The sequence below is a fragment of the Parasteatoda tepidariorum genome, chromosome 4 (genome assembly GCF_043381705.1).
Source record: "Parasteatoda tepidariorum isolate YZ-2023 chromosome 4, CAS_Ptep_4.0, whole genome shotgun sequence".
Lineage (NCBI taxonomy): Eukaryota > Metazoa > Arthropoda > Arachnida > Araneae > Theridiidae > Parasteatoda > Parasteatoda tepidariorum.
This window is the reverse complement of record NC_092207.1, coordinates 58,632,369-58,659,586: the sequence shown is the minus strand read 5'-3', so window position 1 is coordinate 58,659,586 and position 27,218 is coordinate 58,632,369. Positions and strand designations below refer to the sequence as shown.

Here is a 27,218-nt window from a genome sequence, read left to right as displayed (position 1 = left end):
AACATAGTATGAAATTTTTCTTGTCAAAATGTATTAGGATTTTAAAAGGCATAAAAATTATTTAATGAAAAATATTGAAATTCTTAAGATGTATTTTATTTATTTTCCTAAGCATTTCTTATTTTAGATATTTCGTGCATATTTTTATTGCATAATAAAATCATTCCATTGACTAGGTTCTTTTATGTGACAAACCATCAGATCCCGGAAAAGCCTCCTTAGTGTGCAGTTCATCCTCAAATAAAGAGAATGAAAATGACCGGCTATGTTTTCTTGTCACTGTTATTAGCAACAGCAAGAAATGGGTTGTTAGGCGCAGTTATAAGAATTTCATGTTTCTGGATACTCAACTCCATCGCTGTGTGTATGACAGAAAATATAGTTTGCTACAAGAGCTTCCTAACTTGTTTTATGACGACTCAGAAAAAGAAACTTATGAGGTGAGTTACCCATTTTCATCTGTTATTTTTGTTATCATATGGATCTTTTATTTAAGATTATTAAAGTACTTTGGAAATTTTTACATTGATCGTTTCATGTGTAGAATAACCCTGGTCGCCTTGAGGTCTAAAACGTTAATCGCCTTGAGGTCTAAAACGTTAATCGCCTTGAGGTCTAAACATAGTAGCTGGCTTCTAATGTTTTAATCTGTTCTTTAAACCTCAAAATAGGAATATTAAGGATAAGAAATAAATTGCTAATATTGGTGAAATTACTGTTTTTGCTGAGTTCTATCTTTCAATTTGAAAAATGTTGCAATCTGAAAAGCAATGTTGCACGGCAAAAGACATAAATTGCAAGCATAGGTTCCAGCTATCCTGTATTGATCTCATCAGGACCTTAAACTGTAGTTGACCTTCACACTAATTTCTCAATTGTAGTCAATACTTTATTTAAAATGCAATAGGTTTTATTAACCTAAATGAAATATAAAATTGCTTAGAATGCATGAAAAATCACTCTCACATAAAATGCAGTAACCAATGGATAATAAAATCCGAAAAGTACACTACCAAGAAAATTTGTATTCAAAATAAATTATTCTGTGCTTAAATATGCACATTATTTAGCTCATTGTATCGTATAGCTATAAATTATTTACTTACTTTACTATAAAATGTAACTGTATCAGTTATCACGAAAAGTTCTTTTGACTAAATTTCTGAGGTAGTCTGCTGCTTATGGAAACGAGTAAAACCAGCTCTTCTAATTGAAAAAATTATATGACTCTCCCAACCTACAAATTAAAACAACTTATCCCACTCCCCTAGTTAAAGTGTATATTGAATAGGAGAGAGTATATATTGAATAGGGCAGTGAGTAGTGGAAAGTATTGACTACAATTGAGAGTTGTTTGTATTTACTGTAACTGTCAGAGCACTTATCTGGAGCTTAGATAAGTTCTTGAAATAATAAGACAATAGAACTTTTAGTAATAATTCCAACAACTTACTATTTTTTTATAGGTAATATTAAATTGAAAATATTGGTTCTTTTTATGTAAAGTTAAAAGCTGTTCTCCATTTCATTATACTTTGGCCTTAAAAAAATGATCATGGCTTTTGTACAAAAATGACACATCTCTTTGGATCACCTCCCAATGAGGTAACCCAGGCTCATATCCTCAATGGTAGATGTAATATGGTTAGAATCCCTTTACCGTTGGGCTATTCTTGGGAGGTTTTTGTTGTTATCCTACTCCAAGTAAGACAAATCCCAAATGCGGGTTAGCTCATCCAAAAGTCCTCCTTGAAGGCTAGTTTGTTCCAGGCTAGTTGGGGGATCCAGGAGTTCCGTATCTTCTAGATTGGGTTCAAAATTGCAAGGCTACAGAGTTGAACATTGAAAATCATACGCTCAGAATTGGTTCGGCTGCTTATCAGCTGGTTATAAAATAAAATCTCTTATGAATTTTCTTGGGCTGTTTTTCATTAAGTCACTTATATCTGTCTGAAAGCCATATCAGTTGCATTAAGAAAACAAAAAATATGTACATCATAAATGAAGAAAAATTTTATGCCATTGTATGTTATTGTTAAATACAAGGAACATATTGGTGTTGAACATTTCCTTAATCAAAATTAATTCTATTTAACAGTTATAAATATTGTTGTTATAGTTAGTAAAGCTTGTAATGTCTTTGTAAAATATATGTTGAATTAGTTTTTTTAATTTTAGGAACAAATAAGTGCTCTTCTATCTGAATACCTTGCAAGATTTTCCCAACTCGCTGGAAGTTTAATAAATTGTGGACCTGTTTTAAATTGGTTTGAGGTAAATTTTGAGTTTTAAAATTTTTATTTATTTGCTTATTTTATGTTTATTTAAAGTTTCTAATAAATTTTCCCTCAAAATTTTTCTTACTATGATTAGTTTCGAACTTATTCATTATAATAAATGTAATTGGAATTAAAGTAATAGTAAATTTTAAATGTTATTTGAATTTTTATTAAAGCAAATGTTACGTTGTTAAGCTTTTAAATCGGGACATAGCTCGAATTGCACGTTTTCGAAAATGGACATAGCTCAAAATGCTGTTTTACAAAAATGGACATAGCTCGAAATGCACATTTATAAAAATAGCCATAGATAGTAATAAAAATGGACATAGCTTAAAATGTGCATTAAGAAAATGGACATAGCATTTGATTCTGCTTTTTAAACCAGAGTTTTGTATCGATTACAGTACTTGATTACATCTGTAAATGATTAAAGATAATTATTACTATGTAACTGACTACTTGTAATTGAAATTACAGATAATTACGATTACAAGTAATCGTGGATCTAGTGATCAGTACAAGTAATCTGATTAATGGTCATGAATAATTGCAATTACATCATAAAGCGATTACAAGTAATTATGATTTCGTGTAATCAAAATATATGATTACAGGTAGTCGTAATTACTCATAATCTTGATTAAAAGTAATCGTAATTACACATAATCTTGATTAAAAGTAGTCCAAGTATACGAATATATTATAAATTCCAATTATGATACCTGTAATAGTAGATACATTAAAAATATTTATAAGCATTGTACGCATTCAGAATGCGGAAAAAGAACCCCCCCCAAGAAAAACGGACCAATACTAGTGGATCAATCTAATACTCAATCTTAATGCTACAAGGTAGTAACGTCAAATATACTAATTTATTAGTGTAGACGATATTTTAAGTTACAAAATCAAAAAAAAAATGTACTTTCTCTGAATAAACATAAATTTTTTTGACGGATTTGGATTTCTGACTTGAATAAGTTTAGTTAGTTAAGTTTGAACTCCTTGCTATAAATTTTACTTTTTACCTCTTTCGTACATCAAAAATGCAAATTGAAAAACTTTTAAGCAAATTGAAAAACATTTGCACAAAATTTTAAAATTTGTTTGTCCAAAGATAATTTCATGCTAAAAATAAATTTCAGTAAAAATTAATTATTTTATTTAATAATAGTCGGAACACTTTTGAATCATAAGGTATACAATTCTTTACATCATTTTATGGTATTTTATTTACATGTCAATTTTTTTTTTTTTTTTGTGCGAAATCGGCCTAAATTTTTTTGAGAAAAGGAATTTTTAAAAAGTAAATATTTCAAATTTGATTTCTCAGCAACTAAACCGATTTTGCTCAAATTTTGTAACAATGTATTTATCTACATATGTTTAATATACGTATGCACATATGCAAAACACATGTATGTACGTATCTAGAATTTCAAAGAAGTCAATTATTTCAAATTCAATTTCCTAGAAACTATACGACTGATTTTGCTACAATTTTGCATTTTGTGATGTAAAATTATATTATTTAAAATGACGCAAAAAATTGTTTGCCTTACAATTCAAAATTGGTAGAATAAAAATAATTGGTAGAATAAAAATTGGTAGAATAATTGGTAAATAAAAATTGGTAGATTGGTAGAATAAAAATAATATAAATATGAAGCATTTAAAACATAAACTGCCTATGTTTACCCCCTGATAATTTAGCTATGTCTCAATGTAACATATAATGTAACATATAGAGCATAATTTGTGCATTTTTCAATAAAAATGTATTATTTTTCAGTTAGTCAATATTTTTACTGTTTGTTAGATTTTAATTTTCAATCCTTAAAATTATTTCAGCTTGACAACAGAGGGAATAGATTGATTGTTACTGATGAAGTTGCTATAAACACTCCAGCTGTTGCAGCTTCATATGTTGTTGTGCCTTATTCTGCTCAAGCAACTGATGAAATATCTTTCGATGTAAGTTTTCATAATTTTTACTATTCTTTTTTAATTTGTTATCAAAGTTGTGTTTTCCAATACCATTATTATTTTTTTCCTATTGTTCCCATTTCTTTTTCTTCACATTTTATAAAAGCTTCTTAAAATCTAAAATTGTGGTATATATTTAAAGATTTTTTTTGCTCACTGCATTATGCAGTCGATTGCTGTTTGTTTATTAAGCAAATATACTGCAAGCTTTAAACAATATTTATTTTAAATAAACTGTGAAAATTTGTTCTTTTACGTTATGTATCATTTATTTCTACGTATTGAACAAACATAAGTACCATATTTTCTCATGCTGATAAGTTTTTAATGATCTGAAAATTGCTTTTGGTTGTCATATAAAAAGTGTTTAAATAAAGCTAATTTTTGTTTTCTGTAATAATAGTGCTTACAGAAAATGCTCTGATATATCCGAATGCACAATGTAAAGAGGAACAATATTTAGAAAGGGTGTTGTAAAATTTTTTTAAGCTATGTCATCAAAAAATACCAATTTTATTTTGAAAAAAATAAATTGATTATTTAGTCCAATTTATTTAAAAAAATGTATTTATTTAAAAAATAAAAACAATCACTAGCTCTAGCACTATTCAGAATTCTAGCACTAACTAGAATTTTAAAATCTCTTTCTCTTCACCTCCATACTTTAAACACCAAACATTATAAGCAATTAGAAATTACTGACAATAAGAATTTTCATTTTGTTATTCTGCCGTTGCATCTCTTGTGGGCGAAAACAATACCCCAATCCCATGATTTGGAATGCGTTTTTCATTTTCTTTAATGCTAGGAAAAATACAGGAAGTAATTTAAATACAGAAGTATGGTTTATTAATTATTTTATCAAGTGCTGTCAGGTTTCTGAGAAAGAATTTTTCATTGTTAAATTGATTGGGGAAAAATTAGTGCCTTTATAAGATGTTTGTTAGGCGCAGTGGCTGATTGGTAGCGCTTTGCACTCCCATGCCACAGGTCTTGGATTCGATCCTTGGGCCGGGCAAGGTTTACTCATCCTTTCAGTGGGCTGATAAATGAGTACCAAGCATGCTTGGAAACTAAACACTGGGGGTTTTGCGTTTGGCTTACCACCTAACCGGAACGTCTACCCCTGCACCCCAGAGCCCAAGTTCAAGAAAACTGAGATGGGCACAGTAGACCTTGGCTCTCTATGGGCTGTTGTGCCACTGAGTTTAGTTTTTTTTATAAGATGTTTTTTGGAAGAAAGGGTCGCTTTGAAGATGGGGTCTCTTATTGCAGCTCTTCTGTCTTGTATTTTTTATTGGTTTTAAATTAGCAGATGATATTATTTTTGTTAATTTTTTTAGTTTTCATTTATTTTTCTCACATAAAGCTATTCTTTATAAAATGCTTTATAATGTTTCCTTTTAAAGAAATTTTTCTCTTTGCTGTAAGTAGTCCTTGGTAATTGCCTTTGTTTTATAATTGTGAGTTTGTTTAATTTGTTGTCTGTTGAAAGATACTATTTTTTGAATCAACTAGTTTTTTCTTGTTTTTGATTAGTTATTCCAATTATTGCTTTGTTTCTTGGTAGAAACATACATTGTAATATTTTTATTAATCCAATTTTTCCCCTTGTAAATTATTTTATTAAAGAAAAACATGAATATTCATTTTCAATTATATAACTCTTTATAGGGTGTTTTGTTAATTTTATAACGTAATAAATTTGTAATTCTTTTTAATAAACAATAATAAAATAAATGTTTTTTGTATTTTTGATTTGTTTAATTGTTATTAGGAAATTTAATTTTGGAAAATTTTGTTTCCTCTTTTGCATGATATAACATAATAATGGCCATTTTTAATGCTATTTCTTTTTATTTCTTTTAAGAAAGCCAGATTTTGATATATACTTTTTCTTTTAGTATTTTTAAGCCATTATTGGGCTCGTTCTTTAAGTATTGTTAACTTTTATTGTTTAACTATTGTAAAACTGTTTTTTAGCTAAAACTGTTTTTAAGTTTCTTGTATAATAACAAGAAACATGAATTTGTCAAATGAAAAATCTATGTGTATTTTAATAACAAATATATTTTTGTAGCACATGCATAAATAAAATTTTATGTTAAGTATCATAATTATGTTAAATCATATCAGTAAATTATTATATATATTAAATTAAATTCACCATAATTATATAAAATTCATTGTGGTAAATATTTTATTCATGACTAAAAGTTAAAATGACTCTGCATGTAAATGAAATTAACTGTAGGACAATAAAAACTCATTTAAAAAAGACGCATTTAAAGATTTGCTTTTTAAAAAAGGAAGGAAATTAGGTATTATGCATTGTTTTAGTCAGTTTAATTAGCTTATCTGTTTTGTTATATTATTTAATCACAGCCTATAATCTACTACATTTAAAGAAGTTTTAAACTTGTTTCCTAAAATTTTTTTAATGTTCTACATCAATATCCCATCTGCAAACAATCAAATCAAGCATATCGTTGTTTTTTGAGCTTAGAAAAACTATATCATATAATTTTCGCAGATATATCTATATACATATAAATACTCTTATATTTAATTAAAAAATTATTTTAATTGTATGTTATAAAAAAATTATCAAATAGTTGTTTGATTGTTTTCTATCATACAGTTTAATTTTTAATTTTTTTTCAACATTTTAACATTTAACATTGTTTTAAATTTTTTTTTGCATAAACTTTTCCCCCACAGTTCTTTTTATTACTTATCCCCAAAAATTTGCCTTGTAATAATAGTTTCAAATAGTTATTTTGTTTGTTATACGAATTGTAATCATAAAAGGTTAAAATACTTGCTCAATTAATGCAAAATACTCTAATTGCACAAACTTAAAATAATATTGTTTTAAATCTATCTAAAGTATGTCTCAAAAATAAGGTATAAAATATAGTATTTTCTAATGAAAAAATTATTTTACTGTAATAGTAATTTATTAATAAGGATTATATAATATGAAATATAGTAATTTTATTATGAAAGTTTTAATGTAAGAAATAATAAAATTATAAGAACATTTACATGCCTTTTCCAATATTTTTTTTTTTTTAACCTGGGTTAGCCAACACACCACCAGGATCAGATTGTGAGTGTTAGGCCCTAAACGTCACCTAAATAAGGGCTCATTGAAAGAATAAATTTTTTTCAAATTCACTGAAATGCTAAAATAATATTGATTTCGTTAATTAACAGCTTGATTCACATGATTTATAAAATTTTTTTACTTGCCAAATATATATTTTATTTTCAAATACTCTCCTTTTTAATTGACCAAGTAAATGTCCTAATTTTAGAAATCTCTGAGCGTATTGCATCAAATTTTATAATTGCTTCAGTTGTTCCCTAGAAATGGTATCTTTAAAATAAATTACAGTGAACAAGTTAATACAGAAATATTTTTAAAAAAAATATTTTTTTTAAAAATCCATGATAGCTTAAATAGTTTTAAATATTTAACTATTTTCTTAACCATTAAATTAACATAAATTTAAAAATCATGATGTGTTTGGTTTGTAATTAAACTTAATCTCTAAACTTCTTGAAATTAAAATGGTTTCTGAGATATGTATGCTTTAGTGGTTTTAAAACAAAAAAATGCTGATAATTTCTAATGATTTCCTCGCCGCAACACGGATAAGAATTGGTTCGTTTTTGTTATGTCCATTATCCATATTTATTTTGATTGTACATATTTACTTTCACTCCATTTGACTAATACAATAATAATGGTATGTTCACGTTTGTGAAGTGAACTACAGTTATGGAAATTACAATCTTCAGATCTGTTAGAGTTTGTTTTTGACTGTTTGTTGCTTAATAAAGTCTATGGAATTTAATTTAACGTTATTTGAAATTATAGTTGATTCAGCCCAGGATTATTTTTCCCTTTGTGTAAGCATGGTGTTTAGTTCATATACGAGGGCTGTCTAAAAAGTATCCGACCTTTGGCCAGAAAAAATATTTCAAATATCTGACGGAGTTGGGACCCTAATCCCCTTCAAAGTAGGCTCCTTGTGCTTCCACACACTTAGCCCACCGATCCTTCCACTGCTGGAAACACCTCTGGAAGTTTTCTTTTGGAATGGTGTTCAACACCGTCGTCGCGTTCCGCATTATCTCTTCTTTACTCTCAAAACGGGATCCTTTCAGCGGCGTCTTCAATTTTGGAAACAACCAGAAGTCGCAAGGAGCCAGGTCTGAAGAGTAGGGAGGTTGGCGAATGGTTGTAATTCCATGTTTGGCTAAGAAAGTGTGGATCAATTGGGATGAATGTGCAGGGGCGTTGCATGTTGCATGATGCAAGCGCCAGTTGTTCGCCGTCCACAAGTCTGGTCTTTTGCCTCGAACTGCCTCACGAAGTCGCCGGAGAACATCTTGATAGTACTCCTTTGTCACTGTTTGTCCTTAACGTGCGTATTCGTGATGCACAATTCCACGGACATCAAAGAGAACAGTCAGCATCCCCTTGATTTTGCTTCGCACCTGCCGCGCTTTCTTCGGCTTTGGAGAATCGGGATGCTTCCATTGCGACGACTGTTTTTTTGTTTCTAGGTCGCACCCGTACACCCATGACTCATCTCCAGTTTTCACGGTATTCAGAAACCCAGGATCAGAGTTGGCGGTGTCCAGAAGGTCCTGTGCAACGTCAAAACGGAGGTCTTTTTGTTCCGGGGACAACAACTTGGGTACGAATTTCGCAGCTACTCGGTTCATGTTCAAATTTTCACGCAAAATTGCATGTGCAGAATCACTACTCACTCCAACCTCTTCTGCAATCTCCCGCACTGTCAAACGACGATCTGCCATCATCAAATTTCGCAACCTCTCATCATTAGCTGCACTCCGAGCTGTTTAGGGCCTGCCACAACGCTATTCACTCTCCGCTGATGTGCGGTCCTCTTTGAATCGGATGAACCACTCCTTAATTTGTGGTACACCCATCGTTTCTTCTCCAAACACCTGCTGAATCTCACGAATTGTTTGGCTTTGAGAATCACCAGGCTTTTGACAGAATTTGATGTAATATCTTTGCTCAATTTGTTCAGTCATCTTACGAGAAAACTAAATCCGACGAACACTACGAACAGCACCTTACTTGGCGACTACCAGCCAGCGACTGGCACAACCGAACGCGGTGAAAAAATTCAAGCATGTGCATTAAGGTTCCTCCTTCCACCGTGCACGATGGTGCCACCTTAGAATCATTACTTTGCGCGGGAAAAATTAAGGTCGGATACTTTTTAGACAGGCCTCGTATGTGTTCTTAGCCCATTGGTTTTTATAAGGTATCAAACTTTTAAAAATTGTTTTTAGAAATAATAAATTATGTATATAGTGATAATGATATTTAAAACTGGGTTATTTTAACTGCTGCACATAAAATTTTTTTCAAGAGTAAAACATGCTAAATATCTTATTATTTATACTATATTTTACTCAGTTATACTATTTTTATTTTTGGAATTTCATTTTACATAATTTCTACTGATCGTTTATTCGCATAACTATAATTCAATTTGGGAAACATGTTGGATCTGATTCATGCCACAATCGATTTTTAACAAGAACCCTATTTTATTACTCTAATTAATTCCTAACTTCTTTTTTACTTCCTATTAATATTTATCCGTTCATTTAATTTAAATGTAATAATTTACTATTCATGTGGGGTCATTGTATACTTTATTCTGTGTTATTGAAAATGAGCTCTACTGTTCTGTTATATTATCCCCATGCTTGTAACCTACCCTGTCATACATAACTTTATAAAAACGAATTAAACTGCAGAATAGGGATTTTTCTGTGGTCCCCCTTTTCCAATTTATTTATATTTTATGCTACTTTTTATATTTCCACTGAATACTTATCAAAAATTACTCCTCCTCCTTACTTATGGTTCCTCTATCCTTATCCATCTACAATATGATAGTCAACATTCTTGTTAAACTTATTTTATTCTAACAATACCAAGCAAAAGTAAATAAACCACATTTCTTGCATGTTTAAATGTTCAATGATGAAAATTAATGCTAGCAAAATATTCAAATTTGACATATAAGAACTAAAAAACGGTTTCTAAACAACTTCGAAGGAAAGAAAGAATCTGTTGGATGCTAATAAAAAATGTTTATCTAACAAAAAAAAAAGAAAGAAAAAAGTTGATTGAGCAGTAAATAACAAATATTAATGAAACAGTGTTTAAATGATGTTTTTCAAAATGAATATGTGAATGATGTTTGTGGATATGATTTAGAAAGTTCTGTGACTCTATTTTGTGAGAATAAAAAATTTCCTATGATGCTCATTAACTTTAGTCTACTCCACTTATTTTTAATTTAACACAGCGCTGTTCATAATTCTTGACAGAATTTTTTACATTTGAAAATTAAATAGAGTTTTTAAAATATCAGTATAGCATTATTTGTGTACTCATTAAAAATAGAATTTACTATTTTTGTTCTTTATGTATTTGCGATTAGTGCACACAGTAAAATGTTAATGTAGCACTGCATATAACATATTCAAATTTTTTCTTCATGTTTATTTCTTTGTTTTATTTAAGGATCTCTGAAAACATCTATGTAATATAGTTATTCGTCTTAAACAGTTAAACGTTAGTTTAAGGCTTTCATTTTGTGCATTTAAAATTAACTTATATGTATTTTAGAAAGTGAAAATTTCTTAAAAATACATTATTTGGATTATTTTATAAATATTGTATGAATGTGTTAGAGGTGGGAATCCGTTTTATGCCTCTTGCAACTATTTTTTGAATCTGAAGTAATAACAGTGATTATTTTTGAGTCTCACCTTAGTGGCATCACTGAACATATTTCCCGTTAGTTATTTAAATTGTGGTATTCTAAGAATAAAACTAATTACAATTAAATGTATTTTAAAACTGTTAATTTTTCAATTCTGTTTTTGTTTTAATTGGACATGGGGGTTCAAGACCTAATCTTCAAGAAAGATCTACTACAGTAATTAGGGACCCAGAGGGCGATCACCATGTCTGAAGCCAGGGTGATCCTGCACACTACTGCAAAAATAGTTCAGTGATGCCAGAGATTAGCTGCAAAATGTCCTGCCACAAACCATGGAATCTAATACTTGATTTCTTTTAATATTTTTTAAAAATTATATTTGAAAAACAATAAGGGCAATTTCTTTCTTTCACTGAATGAAATCATTTTTTGTAATATCACCACAATTTGTGAAAATGATATATGCAGTGAATACTTTTTGGACATAGAAAATTCAAGCTTGTTATGATTAACCTAGAATTTCTCCTGAACTATTGGAATTAATTATAAGTTCGATTCCCCCTTTTTTTAATTCGTAGTTTGATGTAGAAAAAATCCTTATGTTAAAAATAAAATTTTTAATTATTCAAAATGCGACAAATTTTTATTGGAAAATATTGAAATAACTGTAAGTAAAGGTAAATGGTATTCACTCTCAATAGTTCCATAACAATTCTTGAACAATAATCTTTGAATTAATTATAAGTTCGATTTTTTTCCTTTTTTTATATTAATTTGTATGTAATGATGTAGAAAAAATCCTCATGTTGAAAGTAAAATTTTTAATTATTTAAAAAAAGCCAAATTTTTATTGGAAAAATATTGAAGTAACTGTAAGAAGTAAAGGAATATGGTATCCTCTCTCCATAGTTCCGATTTTCTTTCCTCTATTCCTGACTGATTCATTGCTAATTATATCATAACTTTATTAATATTCTCTAAATTATTTAAATTAGCAGTTAAATTAAATCATTAAATTTAGTTAAATCTGAATATTAGTTAAGTTACGATACCATAGAAGATGATACTGTAACATAGTACTAATTAAAATATAGTTGCAATAAGGTGCAACCTTTCTCTTTATGGTTGTTATCATAAATTAAGAGGTCAGAATTTTTATTAATCTGCATACCTAAAATATCAAAGCGTTAAGAATACTATAAAAAGACAAAGGGGAAAAATTATGCTTTTGTTAATTAATTTGAATTTTGGGTAATTTGAAAATTTTTATGTGTCTCTGATTTTGTATAAAAATTAGTTAGATAATTATTAATAGTAATTAATGTGTTAAACAATAATGAAGTTCAAATGTTTTAAAAACTCTGTAATATATTTTATTTTTTGACTTAGTACACCATAGAATTTGGGAGCATGCTATTGCTATAACATTACACGAAAGAGGTAGTTTTTCATTGAACTTTTTATTAATTTATCTCAATGACCTAATATTTATTTGACATATTTTTATTATAGTTTAAAAAAATAAATAAATAATGCATAGTAGGATTAAAGTATGATTTTTTTAATACTGAATGTTTTAAAGATAACCAGGATAGTTATGGCAGTATTTCGTGTCATTGTCGAATAGTTTAAAGGACTTTTATTGATGAATTATATATTTAAAATGATACCTACATTAAAATAACAATAAAATTTTTCATTCTGTTTTTTTTTCTTTTCTAAAATTAAATGTTTTTTTGTGGCCTTAATTTTATCATTGACTGTCCCCTCTGAGAGTTTTGTTTCCTTTAGATTTATTCCAAAACTTCCAAAATCTCCAGCAGCCTCTCATCTTTTTTACCCTTCATTCTTCACCTTTTTAAATCAAACATAGTTTCTAGCACCGTTTGATTTTATTTCATTGAGTACTTATTATTATCGTCCGACTGTTGTGTTCAATCTTATCCAATCCATCAATGGTATTCAGAGAGTTCTTCAGTGACAATGAAATAGTTATTTTTTCACTCTATTTTTTAAGCTCTCTCAGGGCATTAACGTAATTTTTTTTAGATTTATTTTTCTCTTATGTTACTAAGAATCACGCCTAAGATCTTCATCATTCCATTTTCAAATCAAATGTATTGAAGACATTCAGAAGTTTTGGCGTGACTTTTATTTCTAGTTGAAAGATTTTTTTTTTCCTTCTCTTTTTACCCAATTGAATAGTAATGGGTTGTGCGGAACACGTTTCTTCTGACCTAGAAATACACTTGTTATATTTCAAGGGAAACACTGTGTTAAAGGTGAACGATGTTTTTTTTTTCTTTCTGTTTTATCCTAACTTTGATTGCTTAAAAGAAATCGCCGCCAAAAACTCGAGACCGTAGCGAATTCGCCTTTTCTTGCGAAAGAAAGAAGAAAAATAATTATTTCTGATAAAAAAAATATTGCGCAAAGAGAGCAAAAGTAGGAGGGGGAATGAAAAACTAACAAAAGGAAAATTTATGAGTCAGTCTAGCAGCAGTCCATCATTTCGTCAAAGGAACTACCCTGTCTTTTTCTGATCTCCCCCACTCCTCTACCCATTCCTTTTTAAGTAGTTCCATAGAGAGAAAACTGGGCTGATGGTTTCTCCCTCCTCCTATCCATGCATCCCTGCTCTCCCCCATCTCTACGGAAGTAGGTCTCACCCGGTTGTGAACTGGGATCTTTGGGATGAAGTGGCGGGGTTGCCAGATTGGCAGCCTTGGCGCTATCGATGAATTAGTGATCTGTTTCTGCTTTTTTTTTTCTTTTTTCTTTACGCCGCTTCCGTGTTCTCTCCCTGTTTATGAAGTAAGATGTTCATTGCCAAGGTAACCGGTGAAACAAATCCGAGTAGGTCATTGACTTAATCAACTGGTCCTCCCTATATCATTGGCGTCTAATTGTTTTGGGGGGTGGAGGTGAAAAAGACATTAAAATAAGCACAAACTAAAGTTTTATAAAAATCGCACAAAAAATATTTTAAATTTTTTTTCTACCATCTGCTAAATATCGGATTATTTTTATTACTTGTTTTTAATTTAGCTGAAATAAAATCTAAATTTTCGCCTTTCAAAATGTGAATTAATATCAATTATTTATTTAAATAAATACAGTTAAAAATTCACGAAGAGAAGAATGAAGTATTTAAATTACTATAAATCCTTTTAAGGGAAAAAAAAATATTAATAGTAAGAGAAAACACTGATTCATTAAAAAAAATTTCTTTACTTGTCTGATATGTTTTTGTGGATGTCTTTTAGAGATTTATCATTATTGCGAAGGGCCTTTACTTACCATGCCCACACCGCTTAAGGTTATAAATGTAGGATGAGCGTATTAATGTAATATTAATGTAATCTAAAATATTGTATAAATTTTTTTAAACAAATGTTAAAATAACTTTCCGAACTGTATTTTTTTAATATGGACCATTTGTTGTTCTGTATTATCTCTTATAATTCCTTCTTCTTATTTTCTTTTTTTTACTACACTTTTATTCTTTTCTTTTTGCTTTTCAGAAAATATCTATCGAATGATGTGCGTACGTTTTCATTGTAAAAATTTATTTTAATGTTCTGTTTAAAATCATTCTTTGTGATGCAATAATTAAAATATTACTATTCATAATTTTATGCGTCATTAATTTTTCTAATTTTTTCTATTTAATACAGTTTTTAGTATTGCGTCCGTAGGTTATAATATAAATAAAATGAATTAAAAACCTCTTCCTTATTGTCTATAACTTAAATGGTTTAATTATATAGTTTGGCAATTGTTTTAGTATAAAATGTCTACCTGATGTTCCATGATAGGGGAACACATTCCTCAAGCAAGACAGCATAGAGCAAATCTCTCTCATTATATAAATAACTTTAATATTTTTTTAAATAAAATTTTGAATTGCATTTGTATTGGACTTGTTTTGATTAAAAAANAAAATCTAAATTTTCGCCTTTACAAAATGTGAATTAATATCAATTATTTATTTAAATAAATACAGTTAAAAATTCACGAAGAGAAGAATGAAGTATTTAAATTACTCTAAATCCTTTTTAAAGAAAACAAAATATTAATAGTAAGAGAAAACAATGATTCATTAAAATAATTTCTTTACTTGTCTCATATGTTTTTGTGGATGTCTTTTAGAAATTTATTATTGCTGAGAAGCGCCTTTACTACACCGCTTAAGGTTATAAATGTAGAATGAGTGTATTAATGTAATCGAAAATATTGTATAAATTTTTTTAAACAAATGTTAGAAATAACTTTCCGAACTGTATTTTTTTAATATGGACCATTTGTTGTTCTGTATTATCTCTTATAATTCCTTCTTCTTATTTTCTTTTTTTTANTTTTTTTTTTTTTTTTTTACTACAATTTTGGTCTTTTCCCTTTGTTCAGAAAATATCTATCGAATATCGAATGATATGCGTACGTTTTCATTGTACACATTTATTTTAATGTTCTGTTTAAAATTATCATTTGTGATGCAATAATTAAAATTTTGCTATTCATAATTTTATGTATAATTAATTTTTCTATTTAAAACAGTTTTTAGGATTGCGACCGTTGGTTATAAAAATAAAATGAATTAAAAACCTTTTTCTTATTGTCTATAAATTAAATGGTTTAACTCTATAGTTTGGGAATTGTTTTAGTATAAAATAGGGGAACACATTCCTCAAGCAAGACAGAGTAGAGCAAATCTCTCTCATAATATAAATTTTTATTTTTTAAATAAATCTTTGAATTGCATTTGTTTTGGACTTGGTTTTGATTAAAAAAATAAAGCATAATATTGGAAAATTTAAATATTTTAATCATATAATTTCAGTTTTTTTCTTTCAGTTCAGTTTCTTCAGTTAGTTGAAATAAATTTGAAAAGAAATCGTATTAGTTACGTGTGTTTTTCCAAATAATTTTGATTGCAAGATCGAAGGCCGCAAGTTGTGCACCTCTATTCTCTGAAGTTAATGATCAAATGAACGGAATAATTATTTTAAAGCTTCCGTTTAATACTCCCAGCAAACACTTTTAGAGGGGCGCTAGCAAGATTATGAACGTTTGAGGGATGTTAGTGATTTTTAAAAAGTCGTTTACAAACTATAAAGTGAAATAGTATTAAAATTGTTTTTCTTAAAAAAATATAAAAGAAAAAAAAGTGACAATGATTATGTAATATTCTTTTTATGATATTAACTTTGCAGTTGATATAATATATAAATTATAGTTCATGTAAAATTTACCTTTCAACCCCTGCGGCTCTCCTAAATTTGCTTCAAGAGGCTAATATGCTCGTTAACGTGGTTAAATATGCATTTTTTTTAAAGGGAGACATTTTTAATTTAAGAACTTCAAAGTATGAAAATTTCTGTTCTCTCTTCTTTTACTATTGACTTGTTTTATAAAGAAGTTTTGAATATGTTTAAAGCTAATTTATTTGCCTAATTTATTTGTTTTCGCCCTTGTTAATTCAGAGAGACATTGTCTAAATATAATTAATTTCGAATTTCCTATTGGTAACTTATAAAATATAACGTTGATTTATGTTTGAAATATGTTTCTTTCAGTATTCACTGTACAAAATAAGAAAGGCGATGATATTACTGTTCAACTTGAATACATTCATAAACGGCGGCATTAATTTCACATTTTTAATTATATATATAAAAAAATATTTATCTAAGAGTTTACTTTAAAATGCAAAGCTATATGTGAAATTGATTTTTATGCAAAACTTGAAAATTGATCATATAAATGTGTGAAATCAATATTGAAATTTTGTATTCAATATTGATTTGTAACCGACAATTTATATGTCACTGCAGGAAAAATGAATAAAATGAAATTATGGTATGCAGCTAGTCTTGACTGATGTGACATGACTGAGTTACTTATGGTTCGAACTTTTCGTGTGATTCTAATAATAACTTGAGTTTTACTGTCTAGTGCACGTACCTTATCTATTGTAAGCATAAAACAGTAACTCTAACTTACAGGAAAACTTTCGGACACGTACTTCGAGATTTGTTTAAGATAGATCACAAATACGTAAATAAGCAATAGAATAAAATGCGAAGTTGTATTTTCCTTACTCCTAATACTTCTAAAATTCTTTTAAAAATATGAAGAAACTTTCATCTTAATATAATTATTATTCTTTATTTCGATTATGCGGATGAAATTCACTCGCATAAGATTAAGTGCTAATTTCTGTGTGATTTTTTAAAAGATAAAATTATTCCTTTTAAAGAACTCTTTATTCAAGAAGTTGTAAATCAAAAATAGTTAACGAATGAGAATAAACAGTGCTATCTTATTATGAAACTCAAGTAATTGCTCGTTAGTAGTTACGATGTTTTCACAAAATGCTCGCTATTATATAAAACAGGCGTGATTTATTTGTCGCATTTTGCCGCCAACTTGAAAGAAAACGTGATCTTCGTAATTGCGTGATACGCTGGTAATAAGTGTTTAAATTTAGCATTATTAATGGTTTGGCTTTTAATAATTAATTTTTAAATTTTTTTTTTAAATTTGAGCCAGTAGCTACTTTCTTATTTTGATATTTTTTGTTGGATATGAAAAGCTTCATTTTATAGAATATAAATTTTTGTGCCGTATAAATTTAAAAGCTCAATCAAATAAATTTCCAATTTAAAATTTTTTAGTTAAAATAAAGGTTGCAACCTTTATTTTAACTAAAACCTAACTATCTATAGCCTTGTATCTTACTATAGCCTTTATTTTGTTGTTTTTTATTGAATTGTTGTTAATCGCTCGAATTTCAAAATATGTAGTATCAAAATATATTTGATTTTTTATTCTTTTTTACAACAGTTCTAAATTTTGAATTAAATGGATTTTATCAATGGATTTTATAAATTAACATAGATTGAATCATTGAAAATAATACAGTAAAAGAAACTAAATAAATTTTTTTAATGTTATTATTTACTGTGTTTTGATCGTTAAATATTTAGAAAAAAAATTATTTTATATTTTTTACTAGAATATATTGTTTTTCATTTTGTATTTTTTTACACGAAAGAATCTAACAAAACAAAACAAATGTAACAAAAATGTGATTTTCGCTTTCACTGTTTTATTGTTATAAAAATACTGCTGTATTTTTATTATTATCATTAATCTAACTAGCTTAATTTTCCTTGGCAGAAAGATAGACAAAATATTTCCTTGGGTTTTTAGGCTACCATTAAATATATATGTAAGAAACTAACCTGTTGAAGTAATGTCACGTTTACAAAATACTCTAGAAACCATTTTATTTACATTTTTGTTTCCTAAATAAAATCTTTGTGAATATCTTTTTCTTACATTTGCACTAGTGAATATTTGTCTATTTTTTTGTTGCTCAATTTCTACTTGTTATTACTTATAGTAACTTATATATGTATTTACTTAAGCTGAAATATTCAAGGTCGTACAATGAAGACAAAATGAGACTTGGTAAATGGCTCTTGCAACCTTGCATTTTTAATAACGAATGTGACTGTCGCCTCAAATACTCCTTGATAAGCTATTCCTCTAAAAAAAATTTTAAAGCTTGGTTTCATTTTCATATATTAACCGAAATGCTTGTTAAATTGAAATAAAGCAGATTTATTTTACGTTAATTTGAAAAACATTTCTGAGTGTTAAATATTATATCGTTGTCTCGATGTTTTAAATGAAATTAATGATTTTAATTATTGCAAATACGCTTCTGTCTGCAGACATTAGGTGAAAAATTCGCTTTAATTTTTTTCCTCCACTTTTCAATTTTAATGTTCGAAGGGCAAAAGCAAATTATGATGCATATTTATTTGTATCTATTTTGGTCTCGATGTATTAGAACATACAACAAAAAGTCAATGGAATAAAGCAATAATGAAATTGTGAAATCGCTGTTAGGTATTTTATGTAATTTTTTTTTGGAAAATTTAAAGCGATTTAAATCATAAAATCAGTAATTTTTAATCATCTTTTTTTTTTAAAAGTTATCATAAATTAAAATCAGTAAAGATATTTGGAGTAATGAGGAAAAAAATGTGTTTGACCTCGCTAAAGTAATAAAAATTAAAAAATTTATTTAAGAATATTATAAGATATTATTGTACATACCGCTAACTTATTTTTAAACGGTTGCAAAGATAAGTGATAATGGCAAATAACAGGTATTGAATGTTTTTTATATTCATATTCATTGTATTTGTCGTACTGATTGGTATGATCTCGAATATAAAAGTTGTATAGGTCTATATATATTAAAATGTCTTAGTGGTTTAAAGTTTCAAAAAATTGCTATGCATTCAATGAGATTTTTTGGTATAACAGTAAAAAACATTTTTTCGATGTCATTATTTGTGATTTTCGATGTGGTATTTTTTCAATTCTCCGATTTTTTTTCAAATAGGGTGTAGAAACAGTGAATCAAATCCCCCCCCCCCTGTTGTTAGCGGGACAGCTCTTAGTGGCATTATTATTAATTTACACCTGTGTGTGTCTAAATTATTCTTCCTAAAATTTCAATAAATATATACCTAATAACTTTAAAAACTTTCAGTGCTTCTTAATATTTTATTCAATTCAGTTTATAAAAAAAATTCCAATTTAAATTAATAAAAAGACATTTTAATAAAACACACGATCCATTTTGCATTTTTTTAAAAAATAAAAGATTTTTTTAAAATATATTTCTTCTTATTATTGCCAAGTTTCAACTTGCAAAAGTTAATTTATAATTTTTTTTTAAATGAAAGCTTAAAGATAGTGGTTATTATTTTTTTCTTTAGACATTTATTTTTAATTCTTTCCGTAACTCCTTAGGATAACAAAATAGTTTTTCTCTTTCAGAGTGTTGCGTATTATACATATAAATGCAAACACGTTTTCACGTTCACGGGTTATACTCTAGCAAGTTCACATTTTGTCGGATTAAATAAGGGAGTGTATTTATTAACTGTTCTTAAGATTCAATAAATCTTTATTTTTTAGTTGTGTTAGCAGCAGTTTATTGAAACTTTACGAAATTTATTTATATTGTTACTAAAACGCATTTCAAACTTAGTGTATTGCTTAGGATTATCACCCGGAACTATGTTATAAGCTCCGTAAAATTTGTATTTTATTTTTATATCTTATATTTAGTATTTGTGGTTTTAATAATGTGTTTTTTATGTCAAGTGCATATTTTACTTAAACTTATTGATATTCTATTTGCTTTGATTTGGTCGAGGAAAATTGAACTTTTCACTATTTACTTCAAACATTTGAATTTTATTAAATGCTTAATATAATAATAAATAAAATAAATTAATTACCGTATCACGAGGTATATACTTTTGGCTCAATCGAAATATACTGTGTGTGATACGCATTATTTTCAAATACTGAAATATTTTCGGAAAATGTTAATTGCATAATTAATTTAATTGTTTTAGCTGCTTCTGTACAACTTTCATTGGTAGAGAAGGGCACGAAATTAAGCGCAATAATGCTGAAATGAGTTCAATAATACAATTGCATTATTTTTAAAGCGATATGTTAAAATTAATGTTTAAAGCAGTAATTTTATTTTAATTATTACGAAATGTTTGAAATAAAATTACTGCTTTAAAACTTCGAAATCGTTTCTCCAATCATTGTGCATAGTTTAATTTATTACGTAATATTGGTATCAAATTTAACGCTCGCAATTAATAAAATCTATTTAGATTATAGGGATCCTATTCCTTAACACTAGATTGCACAAGGAAATCATTTTGACTGCTTTTTAATTACAATTAGAAGAAGAATTATGCATATAATGACACAATTTCTTAGAATTTTGTGACTTTTTATACAACATATAATTTTTTTATTGTTAATATTTACTAATAGCTTGTTATATAACTGTAAATAATGTAAAAAATATTAAAAATTAATTTTGAACTAATAATAATATATTAAGTTTCAGTCTTTCTAGTGTTGATTTATATAATAAAATCGATAGTGGATAATAATGATAAATTTATAAATGAAATCGACTTAATCATTAAAATTATTCTTCTATAAGTCTCTAAAATATTGTTAAATTTTTTTAAAATTTTGACACACTTTTTTTAGTAGCTGCTGAAATATGCTGCTAGTTCGATGTTGTTATTTTTTTTTTTTTTTTTTTTTTTTTTTTTTTTGTTGATGCTAGTCAATTAGGAATTCTTTGGAAAAAAATAAATAAAGTTTACTGAATAAAGCTTACTCAATCATTAAAAATATTATTCAATAAGTCCCTAAAATATTTGGTGTTTGATTTTTTTAAAATTTTAAAGCACTTTTTTTTTTTTTACTAGCTTCTGACATAAATGTGTCTAGCTTGATGTTGAGTCATTTTTCTTTCTCTTGCGAGTCAATTAGGAATTCTCCGGAAAAAAAAGAAGAAAAAAAAGATACTTGATGGGGCAAAAAGAAAGCAAGGTCGTGTGTGTTAACAAAGTTCCCACTTGTTTTCTTCAAACAGCCGATAAACTCACTAACTTAAGTTAGCCGGAAGTTATGATAAAAGAGCGGGAAGCTTTGAGACGTTGCAGACATTAAGGGGAAAAATTCACTTCGAAAATGAAATAGTTCAATCGGGGGAGTGAAAGATATGTGCTTGTTTGATTCTGGAATAAGTACATTTTTTGTTAGAAAATGGCTTGAGGCTAATGAACCTAGGGTAGTTTTGTAGAGAAACAGACACATTTTAATTACTTTCCTTTAATTGTTCTATGAATTTTTAACGATTTCTGTTAAAAAACGCGATCAGATCTTGCTTCCTGACTTTTCTTTTTAAGTTTTAAATTGATGTGTCTTGATTGATGAATTGAAATTTTTTTAAGTGTTAATTCTATATTTAAAATTTCATATTTTAAAATGTTTTTATATCATCGAAATTTTTTTTTCGGAATTTGAAATTGGTAACTATATTGTCCTTTTTGGATTACTGTTGTAGTTTTCTGAATAAATAACGAAAGTTTAATCAAGTTCTATATATATTACATTCGCGAGTATTATTTTTCCAATATTTTCTTATTTCATAACTAACTTTTTACATTAATTGTTAAATACAAGGATCTGCAAAATACATTATGTCTAATAACCGGCTTGTTATGGAATGGAAAGTTTCGTAACATGCTTTTGAAAATTTTAAAATAAAAATTTGAAAATTTTCTAATAATATTGAATACCAGCTGCGATTTTACAGGTTCCGTGCCGATCCGGTAACCAGGATTTGTTTCCACTTTTCAAAGGTTTCTACGTTTCAATCACCATTTTATTTTACATATCTGTACATTTAAACCAGCGTAATTATTTTTATGGTTGCATTTTCGCTAAAAATTATTGTCCTGCTTTTGCATTTAATATGTCTTCATTTTGTAATAAATTATTTTAAAAAGGAAAAATGGTTGTCGTTAACTGCCGTCAAATAATTTATAGGTTTATCAAAATTTTTATTCATTTATAAATTCATTCACTGGTCCGATTATTCACTAAAATTTCTTTAATGCCCAAAAACAAATTAACAGCTATTTATTGTTGACTCGCTGATCCTCCCATTTTTAATAAAATGTTTTTTGATCATTTTTTTTTAATCATTGAGCTTTAACTATAAAGAAAGTTAATAAAAGAATATACTATAATTAAAAAAATAAAAACCTATAAATATATTTTTCAAGCTAACAATATTAGCAAAAAGAAGGATGGAATAAAATTTTTCACTAAACATTAAATCTGAGTCTCCCCCCCCCCAACCTAACGCTCCGGGCGATTGCCCGCCCCTTTTGCTTACTCCTTCAAACATGAATTGAATAAAACTTTTTGTAGGTAATGTTTCATAGGTATTCGCGACATTTCTTATTCAGTAGTAGTAGATGAACTTTTATAAATTGCTCTTTTTTATTGGTTAATCGTAGTTGTGAAATGATTTTTTCATGATAATGAAGACGTCATCTTGGCGATCGATCATTGTACTGAAGTTGAAAGTATCTATAAATGTGATATAAGGGTACTAACAGCTAATATTACAAATTATACGAAATAAGAATAACCACTGGAAATTTCTATCCATTCAAGTTTGATAAAAAAAAAATTAGTAAAATGGGTGATATCGATTTTTTTTTTTTTTTGGATTCAGGTGTCAACAAAAATTCAATTAGGTCGAACAGTAATAAAATTAAATCTATATTTTAATTTGATCTTTAATCATTTGTGCTATATTAGTCAGTTTGTTTTAATTTTATTCAAAAATTCAACTTACAATCGTTTTTTTTTAATTATGAAATTTTATTCGTTTTGATTATGAAACTTTGATTATGTATTTAATGATTTTAATGCATAAAATAATTTTATATATTTAGTTCACTTTTTATTCAATATGACGACTGGTTGAGAATTGTTTCTATGATAATTTTTTTTATATTTCCATAACTGGAGAATAAGACCTCATTCTGGAAGTCACAGCCCGTCACTTGTCAAAAATGATAAGTAGAAAGTATTGCGTAACGCTTACATTTGGCACACTTGGCGAGTTCTTTTGACCATGAAATATCACCCATCTCTTCGCTCAAAAAATGCAACCCTGTTTGTGTTGTGTGTATATTTTATGTCCTCCTTGTACGTCGCGTGTTGATTAGCGCGTAGAATCGTTTTGCTCCCCATCTAATCCGATTAAGAAGAAAAAAAAATTTCATTTCGCATAATGGTTACCATTAAATCGTTCGTTCTTATCGCTGAGCCGATCAGTTCCGATCATCTAAGTTATATCGGTGCAATGATGTCTGCTGAAATTTTCAGCAATGGGCTGGGTTTTCCGCTGTTTCACGGCGATAGCTTTACCTTGCCACGTTCTTCTAATGTTTTTAAATAAGGCCAAGTGGATTTTTAAAGCATTTTTCTAAAAACAAACCCCCTGATTGTGTTTAGTGATATTATTGTGCATCAATGGTTTGACTATTTTGACCCTATGTTACGTATGTCATGAAGCCGGATTAGCTAGCTTGTGATCATCCTTATTGTGCAATATAGTTTAAAATTTTTTTTTGTAAGTATGCAAAACGTTATTTAATAATATTTTTTGATGAATAATAATTAAAAAAAAAACACTTTATTTTCTCTTGTTATGTAAATGAAAACTATTATTATGTTTATGGAACAATATCTCCAATTTATGCTCTGAAGATAGAAAAATTTATTTTATTATTAAGCAATTGATAAAAATAATAAATGCGATAATTTAAAAAGCTTAATTTTATATTTGTGAAAAAATGGAATGTTTTATTCAAAGAGTTTTTTTTTATGTTTCATCTGTCAATAATTGCATCATTTTGAAGAATTTACTTCTGGACTGTTGATGAATTAATTGTATCACTGAAGAAAATTGTGCAATTTTATTCAGTGAAAGGAAATCATTTAAAAATTATTTACTTTAATTTTTAATTAAGAAATTATCTTATAATATTTATTACATATGAGAAGATAAATCAAACATTTGAATCATCTGGCATTAATTGAATGATTTTTATACTCTGACTGAAGGTTTCATTAAAATTTAATAAAAACAATGTATTTTTCTTCTTCAGGTGGGTGATATGATATCTGTGATTGATATGCCTCCTCCTGAGGAGTCTTCTTGGTGGAGAGGTAAAAAAGGATTTGAGGTAAGATTCTGTTTTTAATTTCAATATTTTTCATTCTATATTTTGTTGATAATTTGTAATACTTTATAAAGCTATCTATCTCTCAAGCTTTGTATTTTTGACACAAATTTTACTTTTTTTTATAGATTTCTGTATATTCTCCCTAATAGTAATATATTTTTTTTTCAGTAACAACAATTTTTTTTTGTATGCTTAAAAACTTATGCAGCAAAAGGCTATCTTATTGTTAAGTTATATATATTAGTACAGTAGCCCCTCATGATGTTGTATTTGGGTGTCACAAAAAAAGTCTGATGTATCCAAAAGCACCTTATGATGAACTTTAGCAACTCTCTGGTTTGAAAAAAATGAGAGAATCATCCACTTCCACATAATGCTCATCACACTATTATTGCCCATTAATTTCAATTAAGAGTATTGATGGATCTTAATGCCTTTATGTCATTGCTATCCTTAAGAAATGAGTTATTATTAAAATCAAATCTAAAATTGCAATAAATTAATAAAAAATTTCATTATTTATTTTTCTTATAATTTTTTTTATTGTTTTAAATTTTTTTTATTTATAGTTTTCTTAAATTAGAAAAATTGATAATGTGCAGGTGATTATTATTTTTTTTGAGAGGCATAAAATAAAGAGCAATGTATCAAAATATAATTTTTTATAATTGCTGAGTATAAATATTTTCTTAAAAAAATTGCTTATAACTTTTTTTTTAAAAATTATTTTTGTTGTTGAAAAATCTGAATTTTGATTTTCTTTATAATCAGTAGTGTTTATGTTTAAACCATAAGCTTTTTCTCATGACTTTTACAACATGGGTATCAGAATAGCAAATGCTAGCTTACTGAGCAAATTAAAATGGTTCAAAATATATTTATTATTTAGAAATTTTATCCTAGAATCATATTTACATTATTTACCATATCAACCTTAAAACAAATAAATTTATTTATGTCTGCTATATTGTGAAACAATTTTGTCAAATGATACTAAGTGACAGTTTCGGAAATAATATGAATAGCATCAAAAATAATTCAAGCCAAAGATTTTTTTTAAAAGAGAAGTTAAACTTTTTTTCTTTGTTTGCTAAAGGAATAATTTAAATAATTTAACTTTAAAAAAAGTAACATAGTGACAACATTTATCTTAACCATGTGTGGAATCTAATAATATTTAACTGCTTTCTAAACACTAATTTAAGCATAATTTGAGTTGTATTAAAGAATACTTTAAGAAAAGTTATAGGCTGGTAATTTAATATCGTCTCAGATTGTCACATTACCCATTTTACCTTGCCATAAAAAATTTCTCTTTATAAGATGAGATTTCACTTATAAGAAGAGATTCTTATGTTAGCAGTCTGTTTTTGTGCCAATTAGGCAAGCTTCTAAGTTTTTTCTTAATGTCAAGTCATGAAAGAGTCAATGCATGGATATCTGAAAAATTGCATCAAAAGTATTTCTTCTTCCATTGCTTTAATATTGTAAAAATTTTCTAATTATTTCCATTATCTAATATTTTTAAAAAAAAATTAAATATCAATGTTAATTTTTTTGTTTATTATAGATAATCAGTTTCCTATATTTTATTTCAAAACATATATTTGTTCATGCCATTGTGTGTAATAAATCATCTGTGTATCAGGTTATAATATATTTGTAATGAAATCTTTTATTTAAATTGTAGGTGGGATTTTTTCCTTCTGAATGTGTTGAAGTTATAGGAGATAAAGTACCACATACATTTAAGCTATCAAATGCATCTACCAAACCTGGTAAGCCTTTTAATGCTTTTTAACAAAATAAATATTTTATTTTCTTCTTCATAGACATTAATTTCTTTTTCTCTTGTTAGTATTCAGACGACATGGAAAGCTCATTGCATTTTTTCGATCCTTTTTGCTTTCTCGTCCTTCGCGAAGAAAACTTAAACAGAGTGGAATCTTAAAAGAAAGGGTTTTTGGTTGTGATCTTGGTGAACATTTATTAAATACAGGAAGGGATAGTAAGTATATTTTTTTCATATGTTAGCGTTTAAGTATCTCATTTTAAATAATTTTCTAGAGTTACTAATATTGATTTTTATATATATATATATATATATATATTATTTTATTATGTATATTCATCTTAGTTTTGTTAGTTATTTATTTTGGTGAAAAGCCTTTGTTTTCCTCGTATTTTATAATTGCATTATGAAATTGTGCGTATTTTATAATTGAATTAATAAAAAAATGTAAATGAATTACTTATTTTTTAGGTGTTTTTATGAGGTATATTTAGGTGTTTTGAGTTTTTCTTTGATTTTTGTTATGTTTAGTATTCATATTTCAGATAAGAAATTAATATAAAGATGTCATCTGCAAAATAAATGATTTTTTTTTCTAATTTAACTTAATTTTTCCCCTTTATTTTTATAGTTAGTAAGGTTTCTTGAAATTGTATTAATTACTTTTTAAGATTGTTTTATTAAT

At 27.4% G+C, this 27,218-nt stretch overlaps 1 protein-coding gene across 2 annotated transcripts in view; it reads left to right on the top strand.

Moving 5' to 3' along the window:
* LOC107451499 (uncharacterized) overlaps positions 1–27,218 on the top strand; it is a 112,187-nt gene that overhangs the window by 69,878 nt on the left and 15,091 nt on the right. The window contains exons 4-9 of one of the 2 annotated variants that reach the window (XM_016067623.3): positions 177–440; positions 2,179–2,274; positions 4,134–4,256; positions 24,664–24,741; positions 26,432–26,519; positions 26,600–26,749. In XM_016067623.3, coding sequence (XP_015923109.1) covers positions 177–440; positions 2,179–2,274; positions 4,134–4,256; positions 24,664–24,741; positions 26,432–26,519; positions 26,600–26,749 — 799 coding nt within the window. Of the gene's footprint in view, positions 1–176; positions 441–2,178; positions 2,275–4,133; positions 4,257–23,646; positions 24,126–24,663; positions 24,742–26,431; positions 26,520–26,599; positions 26,750–27,218 lie in introns of those variants that run through there. The other variant, XM_016067631.3, reaches the window with a different exon arrangement.